At 24.6% G+C, this 12,781-nt stretch overlaps 1 protein-coding gene across 1 annotated transcript in view; it reads left to right on the top strand.

Annotated features, from left to right (window-relative positions):
• The window catches only part of LOC112594612 (glycosyltransferase 25 family member), a 68,845-nt gene that overhangs the window by 52,870 nt on the left and 3,194 nt on the right, over positions 1 to 12,781 (top strand). The window contains exons 6-9 of the mRNA XM_025339497.1: positions 2,925 to 2,999; positions 3,073 to 3,130; positions 11,154 to 11,281; positions 11,380 to 11,583. Coding sequence (XP_025195282.1) covers positions 2,925 to 2,999; positions 3,073 to 3,130; positions 11,154 to 11,281; positions 11,380 to 11,583 — 465 coding nt within the window. The remainder of the gene's footprint in view (positions 1 to 2,924; positions 3,000 to 3,072; positions 3,131 to 11,153; positions 11,282 to 11,379; positions 11,584 to 12,781) is intronic.

The raw sequence follows: 12,781 nt of genomic DNA, 5'->3' as shown, positions 1-12,781 counted from the left end.
GTAGCTGTATTTGTCATATTTGTATAAAATTATTTTAATATTTTAAAATTTTGTAATTGGTTTATGATACTATATAAAATCAAACTTATTTGAGTGGATGTTTATGATTGTATTCCAAAGGTACCATTATGCTAAAATAATTTAAATTTAGGGTATAGTAAGTATATGGTATGGTTTATATAACTTGTAAAATATATATGCTAACTAACTATATAAAACAAAGCAAAACATTTCTACTGAAGTATTATTCAAAGTATTTCCGGACAAGATGATATTTTATGCTAAGTTTAATTATTTTTGATAATCTTTAGTGTTAGTGAATCAAAAGAATAACTGTGAATATTTTAATGATATTATGTTTGTGGTGACATAACATTTTCCAGTACAAACATAATTTTAAATTTAAACTTCCCCATTTGAGTGATAAATATACAAGTGGAAACTGTCTACGACGCCAACTGCCCTATGATTTACGTTGTTCTATTATTTTATTATCATGGTGGCACAATCTGTTTCCATGTAATATATTTGAACCACAGTGTAATATGTTGTATCTAAAATATTTACCCAATCCTTTGTTACTATTCAGCTTAACATTAGCAATATTTTAGCCTAAACTCTAATAAATGTTTTTGATTTTCATTCGAGTTGTTTATAAAATAAATTTACTCAAGATCTTTATGTATGAAAATAATATTTTTATGCTATAGCAGGTAAAAGTTTTTAAATGTTGTGCTTTAATCTAAAATAATTTTTTATTAAAGCTTATGTATTTTTCTAAGAATTTGACGTGTATATTTTTTCAATATTGTAGGTATTAAATATATATAAGAAGGAACTTATTACATGGAGATATTTTTATTTTATATATTGTATTAATAGTTTTAGAATTCATAAATTAAAAGTATCTCATTAAAATATTTATTAGAAATATAATTCTGCTAAATGTAAAATATACCTAATGAAATGGTTAATTTAAGTAAAAATCCATTTAAAATTTGAATTGTTTGTTTAAAAAAACTTTAAACTATATAACTGACGTTGCTTATAGTTTTATAATTTTATTATTAAAGCAAAGTAAAGTTTTTTCCATTTTTCTGTTTTGTTGATTTTAGATTCTAAACAGAGCGATAATTGTATTGACTTAAGTATAGTGTACGTTTTTAATTAATTTTAATTTCTTTTTTTTTGTCTGTTAACGCTTTTTGAGGCAGTAAATTGATTTGATTTTCAACATTGAGAGTGATTTCTGGTAATAAATTGTATCTAGTTGGTATTCAAAAGGAGTTAAATTAAATGTAAATCTTTCTTAGTACTTTCATTAATAATCAAGAAAAATAGAAAAAAAAATAATATCGCAAAAAACTCGAAATTTTTATACTAAACTAATTTTTGACAAAATTGATTTTTTTATTGTGTTATAATTCAAAAACGAATAAGTAACAATAATAACTGTAGATATTTGAAATTTTTACCAAGTATTCAAATTATTATTTAGTATAGATGGTATAATTTTCAAAATATTTCAAATCTTTTTTAACCATTTATATATGATTAAAATCCATTTTTTTTAATCCAAAAATTTCTTCCAGAAAACCAAATTAATGTTCATATTTACGTTTTTCAATTAATATTGAATTAAATTCTTCTTTTTTTTTCTGAGCAAAAAAAAAATATAAATAAACAAACATGTACATTTGTTTATGTAATAAATAATAATAAGATTTTGTTAATTTTAACTTAAAAAGGAACTTATTAAACTTGTTATTTATGCATGGTTGATCCATATGATTTGATAATAGATTATGGAGTATGAGGTTTTTGTTTTTTTAATGCTATTAATTTTTCATATAAATATAGGGATCAGGTAAAAAGTTTGTCGATTGTTAATAATTATAAATTAGTATTTTGTTAATTCAGTATTTTTATACTTTTAAATTAAGCCATTTCTACTTCTTAATGAAAAGGTTATATGTACAATTTTTGCTTAATTAGTTTCATTAGCTTTAAAACATAGTCTGATTACTTAAATGTGCCTATATTTTTTCAACGGCGATTTTTAGGTCTATGAGGAAAAATAAAATTACCTAATTATGTGTTCATAGTCTACGATTGATCAGAATAGTAGCTATTATAAAGAAAAAACCATGATTGCTCATTAAAGACCAGTAGTTTATTTTGAAACTACGTAACTCCGATTCAATGCGAAGTTTTAAAGTGCATTCAATTAGATATAATTAAATTGTTAATAGATTCATTTATTGCTGAAGCTAAGTTTTATTTTTAAAAAGACATTGGTGTCATACATTGCTGAAAGCTTTTAAAATATCTTGAGCGGTGGCTATATAATATTTATTATCGAGAGCTGTCAATATTTTTATTTGAAATTCTACGTGTATTTAGTATGTGATAGCAACCATAAAGGTTGAGTTTCTAATATGACAACCAATTTAGGTATCATTTAAAATTTGAGCTTTTAAAATAATAGGATGCATTTGTTTTAACTAAAATTTTTTTAAGATTTCTTAAGTCAAAGAATATTAAATGCAAAACAATAAATAATAGTCAGGTAAATTATTTATTACCTATAAATAAGTATTTGAGATCACTAAAATTAAACACATTTCCATGCTTTAAATTTGAAATAAATAGAAAAAAAGATCTCACTCCGAGTAGTGAATTTTGAAAGCGTCACATTAAATTACAGTTTTTAAAGAAATGCCCAATAAACTAAAATAAAACGCTGATAATTTTTATCACAGGTATTATCTATATAATTTGAGTCACATTGTATGTGATCAAATAAAGCATAAACATCAGTAACTTGGAATATACCTTTAAAGTATTTACCCCTACTTCCTAAATTATTAAATTCAGTAATATAGATAACATGAAGTATAAACTAATTGGGTTTTTATTTTCAGAGCTTTGACCGAAACGGATTTAGAATTCATGGGCGTGAGGCTAATGCCTGGTTATAAAGATCCCTATTATAAACGGTAAATTAGTTTTATTATTTTGCTTTGAAGAACGTTTTGTATTTAATTATGTTTTAATTGTTGTCTTTTATAGGCCAATTACTAAAGGAGAGATTGGATGCTTCATGAGCCATTACAGAATTTGGGCAAAGGTAATATTGCCCTTTTATAAATATTAAATTAAATTAAATTAAGTTATTATTGAGCGTGTCCCGTATAAACCTACTAAGGCAAGCATAGCAATAATATTTTTTAGTAAATATTCTGTTAATAAATTTGATCATATGGTGCAAATCTTTTAATTATTAATTAGATATTAAAATTTCAAGGTATGCAATATAAAAATGCTATACATTATCAATACACATTGTATAGATTCGAAAATGTGGTGTTTAAATAATTAAATGGTATTAACATTTATTCAATAAGTAAAACTGGTTATAATGTATAATTTTATAAACGATCATTGTTTCATCAAGGAGGTATTAATTCGTAAATATTTCATTATATTAATCTACCCTCACGTTTCAAATTGAAACTATTATTATAATACTGCTTTGTAAATAACGCTAAAAATACTTACCATTTAAGTTCCTTCTTCTATTACTCTATGTAAATTATTATTATTGAGTTTTTTATGGAGTCTCAAATCAATTCGCGGTAAAATAAATATTAGTTATGGCACGCGATGTATATTGTAAGTTGTTTGTCGATAACAATGATATTTTTGTCACGAAGTCAAAAAAGGTCATGATAATCGTAAGTTTCTTTTGGATTTTTTATCCTAATCTTGATCCATTGTCCCATTGATATTACACACTCAAAATATGTTAGGCAGAAAATAAACAAGAAAGACTCCCGTTCGCCGATAGATGGGTGTGTAGGTTGAGGTAATAAGTGTATGAGAAAAAAAATGTCTTAGAACAAAATCAGGAGTGTGCTTATTTTATATTTATATTTACATACTGAGTGGTTCTTTTAACAGCAAATATTCATCGTCTTGAAAACAAATATCATTTTTAGAAATATTTTTTTTACATAATTTGATGTAATTTAAAAATAATAATTATATTACATTTCTACCATTTTTTTCATTCTTATTTTTTGTTTCTTAAATATGGCTTACGTTTAACTTAATTTTTCAAAGCTGATTATTTTCCTGAACACTTCTATGTCTAAAAAGTAGGTAATCACTCAACTGTACAATTATTAGTTAACAAATTTCAACTTACAAAAAAACTATTTCAACAAACCCAAAACCATCTTATAAAATGAGAATTCATGGTATTAAAACTACAAATAAATCTCAGAGAAGTACCTACGTGACGTCAAACAGACAAGTGAGCATTCATGTGGAATAAATTGGTTACTATAGTGTAGTGTAACAACAGCTTCAGGACGTTGTTGTCCGAGCGCCTATCGATATATAAAACGATGTGTCTATAGAATAAAATATATAAGAGAAAACTATAATAGATTGTATGCAGATGTTTATGTAATATAAAGACTAGGATATATTACGGCGTTTTGTGTATTTTTCCAATTTTTAAATTGGAAGTCTGAAACGCGTTTATAATTTTTGTAACATAATATAATGTAATAAATGCAATACGATGTCTTTATGTACTCATTATTAACCCCAATTGTAAATTTTCTGGTCGTTATTAGATTTACAAAATAGTTGTGATTTATTTTATTATACAAAATGTAAAATAATTTTCAACTATAGTTTTTGGTTTTTATTATAAAATATGCCGCATACATATATTAATAAATTGGAATATAATATCATATTATACGTTTATATTGTACCTAATCATAATTTATTGGAAAACTTCTATTTATGAGCTTTCACTACTATGAGCATGTGTAATGATAAGAATATTTTGCAGTCGGTGCACTCTAAACATTAAATTGACCATTTTTTATTTTATAAATTAAAAAAATATATATTTTAGTTAAATTTTAAATAATTTATTTTTGTTTTTTTCGTACATAGAATTTCCAATTAAAATAATTGTAGATAATTTTTGTTTAGGAATACAAGAATAAATTATAATTCTTTTTTTTTTTTTTTTTTAATATCAATATTTTTTTTTGACCAAATGCCGAAAATAATATACTTCAAAAATGTTTAGTTTAGAATCAACTATTTACAACGAATGAGATATCCAAAATTTATATAAAACCCATTGTGACAAGACTTTCTTATTTATGACTTTCGTATGAATGTGCTTTGCTGAACTTAACTATAATATATAACTTCCCTACATTTTATACGGCTTAGCATTAACCATAATATATAACATAATTCTAGGCCGTATAAAATAATATTAAAATATAGGAAATGGCTACAATTTTTAAGATAAATCAAATTTGGCTAACTATTACAATAAAATTGTTCAAATACAATCTATTACTTTAATATAGTTCTATACTACACGAACATTCTAATAAAATGTATACTTTCTGATTCTTAATAATGTTAAACCATAATAGTTCATGAAACTATACGGAGGTTAAAGCTTATAGTAATTTATAAGGTTTGTATAGTATATACTATACTTGTATCGTATATACAGTTCTAAAACTAGCAGTAGCACAAATCAAGAATTTAACAGTATTTATCGAAGTCCAATTCGTATATAACGAAGAAAAGCACATTCGGTGTAATTTAAAGTTATATTTATAATATTATTAAATACTTATATTTATTTTGTTTTAAAGTAATATGGGTGCTGCAAACAGTGATCAATGGATGTTTTGTGATTTACCCATATGTTTTTTTTAACGTTTGTATTGAAATAGATAGTTTATAAATACTGTTTAATGTTTTGTTAATTTTATAAATATCATAGAAGGATTATAACCATGTGGTGTATGGTAATTGTTTTTAGTTAGTACCACCAGATGAATGTGGATACTTATTTTAGCAAATAAACGCAATTTAAAACTTAGATTCAGGTTAATTTGAGATTTTCCTTTCTTTTTCAGTTCAATTGTATTTATCTTCATTCAATATATTCCAAAATAATATTATTGAACAATTTAAAAAAAAATTATTTTTTAAATAATGATACATCTATATTTAATGTAATTAAATTAATATGTTATACAGGTACTTTTATATAATTTTATAAGTTTTACGGTATAAATTGGTAATGTATAGTTTTGCCAGCTTATTCATCTACATTTTTAAGGACGTATTTATATTATACCGTTATGTATTCTAGGGTTTGTTAGTTATTGTTTAAAAACAGTTTGTAAAAACATTTAATATTAATTTATATAATAACATTAATAACTTTTAAAAGTTTTTAACGCATAACATTATTTATTCAGTAGTGCATTCAAACTTTGTTTTAAAATATTTTCTATTTTTCCGTTTTTTGTATGTTTTATGTGCTTACATACTATGAAGAGTAAGTTAATTTTAAATAAAATCATAGTAGTTGTAAAGATTTATAGTTAACTATTTTATTTAATACAGTTTTATAAGTAAACAAATCATTTAATATTCGTGTCATGTGATATAAACTTTAAAATAAGTACATATTGTTAAGTGATTTCTATGTGTTACTATTATAAAATATAAATAAATAAAATTCAATATTAATGACAAAATATATAACAACGCAGTAATATTTTAGTAAAACAAGAAATAGCTCGATAAGGTCTTGCAATCGATATTTAATCTAAATTCCGTTCAAATGAACTAAATTAAATTTGCTTTGAAGTGTATATTTATAGACAATAGTACACATCATGTCGTATTTATTCCATTGAGAATGCAGCGAGACAACACACAAAGATTTAATTGTTGTATCTTGTTCATAACTTTAGTAACAATATGTGTACTATTTAAAAGACTTACGTTAGCTTTATGTAATATGTTAGTATTTCTTAAATTATTAGCGTTCTTTTTTAATATATTTCAACACTGCCAATAGTAAACTATAAACGATATTCCCTACAACGATTTCAATCAAATTGTTAAGTTGACAAAAGACGAAGATTAAGCAGGTATAGGTAGTTTATTTATGTTTTGTGATAAGTTATAATAACGCGGCTAATTAAACTGATATGTTATGTTCTAGTTAATTAAATTATACATAATTCTAATAGAAAAGATTTAGGATGTCAAATAAAAAAAAATGTAGTACGGACTACGAACGTTGTTGCTGATATAAATTTGCGTAAATTATTAATAGATGCAACTGGTTGTTAAAATAAAAAGCGCTCGGGCAATCTAAATTTATAATCTCATTGGGCTGAAATCGTTAGGAAATCATCGACGAAAAACAATAAAGAACTCATGGATATTCATATTAGTAAATAAGTATCATCTATAATTAATATCTGTTTAATGTATATATTGTATCATAATTCGTAACAAATAAATGTTAATATATTATAAGGTTTGTAAAAAAACATTTTGGTAAAATTTCATGAAAAAATCTGGTCTTTACATCTATCATTTTGGTACATACTAACCATTTATTACGGATTATATTAAGTGAACATGGCTAGAACGTAAACATTTCGTTTTTATATATCTTTATAGCATTCCTTAAGTGTATTGTGTTCATACAAACAGTTTTGTTCGAAGAAAGAAGATAGAAGAAATACAGGAGCATTGGATATTTAATGCTTGTTAGAACTATTATTAACTTGATAATTGTTAATTCTACTCATATAAAAATAATTGTTGTGATTAATGCATTAAAAAATAAAATAATTCTTTGGACTATTGACAAATTTTAGAGAAACAATTAGCCACAATAGTACCTTTAATCAATGAAGTAATATCAGAAAAATGCTTATAACTTTTGTGTTATAAATTATAGTAAATTCTAACATGTAATTATACTATGATGAGAGTTAAATTAACTCAGTTAATACTTAATCAGTACTAAATTTATTTTTGCTATCTATTTTTTTAATTTTTTACTTAATTGCATATGACAACACGATTTGGGGCGCATAGTATGTGTTTGATGATAAAATATCGTTGCAGAATAAACGGAATTGGTGTAATGTACCGTGTGTGGTCGTCCATCATGAGACAAACATTCTACGGGCAATTAAGTTGTAAAAATAAAACTGTATAATCGGTGCCGACCCGATGGTTTTCGAGGTCCGGTGCAGAATTTTGCGGGGTCACATATGTATTAACTTATTAATTATTGATAAATATCTATATTTATTTTTATAAAAATTGTTATCGTCTTCAATCGTCATCGACGATAAATAATTTTACAAATGTATGCGTGTAGCTATATATATAATTCGCGTACTGGGATAATATTATTATGTTTATTTATAGATTAAAGTGATATTCGTATTGCATAATTTGTGGGGCTCTTACAAGCGCGGGGCTCTATGCAGTCGCACCGCTTCCCCCTCCCCCCTAGGGCCGATACTGTGTATAATCATAGTATAACAATGGTCGCAGTAGTGATCAGAATGCCTATACAATCATAGTAAAAGGTAGTTATTATACAATATTATTTGATTTTTAAATTTAATTATAGTACAATAATTTGTATTGTAATGAAATATCGATAAAAATGAACCCACGACAGTGGTGTACCTAATTTGCCTATTGTTATTGCCGTGTGTAATCAAAGTATTTTAAAATGTTCTGAAAAAGTATTGCATAGTCGATGTAAAATATCTATTATTTTTATATATTAAAAATCTTTTTATCTTTATTTCGTTTTTATCCAACTGTTAGAAATAGAATATTTTATAGCCGGAAACGGAGTTTCAGAGTTCACGAATTTATTTCTAGAACCTATAATTTTCGAAAATTATTTCATAAAATACTCTTTTTTTTTTTTTTTTAATTTATTATATTTAAAATACGTCAACATATTACATGTTATTATAAGTTTATTAATACAATTTAGAATTTATTATTAAGTATGGTATGGATGATTAGCAGATATGTGATACCTGTGTTAATTAATTAAGGAGTGGAAGTGATGAGGAGTGGAATTTTGTTTATTAGGGATATAAAATACTCGTGATAGTTCACAGTTGTACTGTATCGTTTATCACGATCGCTGTATAATGAAATCTGCGTAAGACCGCTAGAGAGTAAAATTTTGACACGCATACACATTTTTGCAACACCACTAAAACTGAGTTCTAATTTAACTTACTGCGTTTAAACCAAGAAGTATGTTTTGAATATTGCGTATAGTTATAATTGCAAGAGAGTAAAACGTTTAAAGCGTGAAAAACGCATTTTTGTAATACCACTATAACTTAATCCTATACACCTGTACACTGCAGCTGCGAATCCAGAATTTTAATTCTGAGGGTTAGAGGAGAGAGGGACTGATAAAAATAATGAATATATTATGAAAAAACCACAAGGCAAAAACTCATCCGACCAGACCTTATTTTAAAGCCTAGTTAGTAGAATACGCATACTTGAAAATTAATTTAACATTTTGTTATTACGAAAATATATAACTTTTTTTTTATACTTTCTAAAATTACAAATATGATTTAACGGAATTGTTTAACAAATGTGATTATAAATAAATTATAAATAGAATAGATACTTTATATTTTATAAAAGTTCTGGTAATTTTTCAATGTTTGGGTTGACAGTATTGTGGTAACTGCTACTCTTTATGTTCGTTATAAGAAGTTTATGTTTACTTTATGTGGTGGCAGTGCAGGATTATGAATGTTAAATTTTTTATTTCGACCGCGGAATATGTTGTGTGCCGAAGAAGTACTATACACAATGCGTTATTCTTAAATAATTCATTGTCAGCTGAGTTATTAACAGAGACCCATTATCTAAAAATGTTTACAATCGACAAACAAATATAATTTACGATTATTTGATAGTAATTACCATACCCACGACTGGGAATTTATAAATGTATATATATATATATATATATATATATATATATATATTGGAATTTATTACGTTTTGTGTATAATGTTAATCATTTTATACCTTTTGAAAGGACGAAATTGTAATTTGCAATACGAAAACGCGTTAAGTGACATTGGTGATTTTTATGCACATATACATGTACATGAATATACTTATAGGTACGTAGGTATGTAAAATATGTAAGTTAATGAAAAAAAAAATTAATTAAAAATTAACCGGCTTCTAAAAGAACCAACAAATATTCAATACATGTTTATGTTGTGATTATTTACGTTACGTTTCTGTCGTAAAAAAAAACCGAAATGGTTTCAGAACGTGACCTAATATGTTCAATATAATTTGTTATTTCTTACTAGTAAAATGATTACCATATTGCAAAAATGTCCCGTCTACGGTTTTGACGTTTCAAATTGTATGTATTCTTTCCGAGTTTTAGAATTAGTTTTTTTTTTTTTTTTTGTTAAATACGCAGAAAATAGTGTAGTTATTTTGTTTTATGTCTTACTCTTTTTTACCATGTTTCCGGCCTTGTAGATTTATTGTTTCATTTGTTCTCCTACCCATCTAAACGATCTATCATGGTGGAATACAATTGTAAACGTTAACTGTATACATTATAATGTTTATTGATTCGTTGGTATTAGACACTTTGACTGATTACGATTAAGCAACTGTTCAAAACTAATTAATATACTATTTTAGCCTTCAGGTATATGAATGTACCGATATGTAGTTATATGAATTCAAAAAAATATTTGTAACATGTCCAGAATTGATTGACTATTTATGTTTTTCAATTTTTAATAGATACTTAAAATAAAAAGTAAAATTACGGTCATCTTCACTGCAAAATACATATTAAGTATATATGTTTCAGAATACCTGCTCAATAACATAATATTATATATATTTGTTATATAATACATCAATTAAATACAATTAAAAAAAACACACTTTTGTAAACTAATATTTCATTAATATTACTTAGTATACTGAGTTTGAATATATACTCGTATCTTTATTTTGCACTTTTGTTTGTTGTTAAAATTATAAAAGTTATACAATGTTTTGTATAATGCATCAAATCAACAAAGTTGTTATACTATAATATTGCAAAAGTGGTATTCTTAAGAAGTGTTTTATCCTAAAATTATATTTTGAAATAAAAATATTTAAATTCCATTTATAAAGTAAAAACGTTGATATTTACGTTTTTACGTTATTGTTTTTTTTTTTTTTTTTTTTTTCAGACAACTTATGAAGGTTTAGATGAAGTGTTGGTTCTAGAAGATGACGCGAGATTTGAACCGTATTTCCGTTTCAAATTACAAATGGTATTGAACGAATTGAGACGTCTAAAAGTTGCTTGGGATTTAGTGTACGTATAATATAATGTTACTAAAAACCAAGTAGGTACATACAAAGCACATATTATAATTCTGATCGTTCTTCATATATTTTGTATGGTATTATTAGTTATATTGGTCGAAAGTCATTAAACGACAACAACGAGAGCTGGTTAGAGAACTCAAAACTCCTTGTACGGCCGGGCTATTCATACTGGACACTCGGATATTTGTTGAGTGGACGTGGTGCGAAGAAACTGTTAAACGCTAACCCTCTAAAAAAATTGCTACCAGTGGACGAATTCCTCCCAATTATGTTTAACCAACATCCTCAGTAAGTTTCTAAAAACGATTTTTATAAATATTAAATCAGTACACCAATTATGACTATTGTATAATAGTTCATAATAATATGTCATGATTCTTGCTACTATACTAGTGAGTAGTGATATTTACATTACTTTTATATGGTGGGAAGAAAAAAATGTATGTATGTCTATGTTTATAAAGTGAAGTATAATATGTTTTATATTTATAAATTACTTATTATGCTTTGCAATAAAACTCATTTAACAAACTTGATATTCCTTAACATTTTATACTAAAATAATTTAACTATAAATTTCGATTTTATTTTATTTCTTGCCAATCATTTGTCTATTACTCTATTAATTTATCAGTAGTAATAAAATTTATTGTATTTAACTAACATTGTGTAGAGCGACTTAACAAATAATAGTAAAACCACCAATTAGATCTATTGTTTATGTATATTTAATATTTTTACTATAACTTTATTTATTTTAACTTTAAGTTTACTATATCAAAATCATATAGTACTAATATAGACATGTATATTATAATATGTAAAATATTAATTAAAATTGAAGTACTAAACATTGTTTATGTCTATATGAAAAACAATATTATATTTTTATGTTTTTCGTAAAAAATATTATTTCATAAAATATGTTCATAGTCTCATATATTATTTTTTTTTTGTACAATTTTTTATTTATTAAGTTTCCCTGACTTATTCATCTAAACTTATTGTTTATACAAAAATAACTTTTGGAAAATAATTAAATATAAAGAATATACAGGACTATAAATCAATACAAGATGATAATGTTACAATGTTTAAACTGGCTTTAAAAAAAAAAAATGTAAATAAAAATTTACGTTATGATATTTACTAGTAAAAATATAATTAAAATAAAGATTATACGAGTATTAAGTTCTGATATTTGATAATTTAATATACTCGTACATTGTACTTTAGATAAGCACCGATAACTTAAATAGTAGTTTTTTAGCTTAAAATATTCATTCAATTAACTATTAAAGGTAGCAATCATTTCAAGTTGTAATTTATTTCTTTAATTGCATAAATTACACGTTATTTATTTATTTTCAACACAGGATTATGTAAAATAAAAATTGATTAATGTTTATTGTGATATAATCATTATATCTCACAATGTTTTACAATATCATAATTAACATTTCATTTCATTTTATTTTACTTCTAC

This window comes from Melanaphis sacchari, unplaced genomic scaffold (genome assembly GCF_002803265.2).
Source record: "Melanaphis sacchari strain LSU unplaced genomic scaffold, SCAv2.0 Contig23_pilon_pilon, whole genome shotgun sequence".
Classification (NCBI taxonomy): domain Eukaryota; kingdom Metazoa; phylum Arthropoda; class Insecta; order Hemiptera; family Aphididae; genus Melanaphis; species Melanaphis sacchari.
Note: the sequence above shows the minus strand (reverse complement) of the source record. Positions and strands in the feature narration are given on the sequence as shown.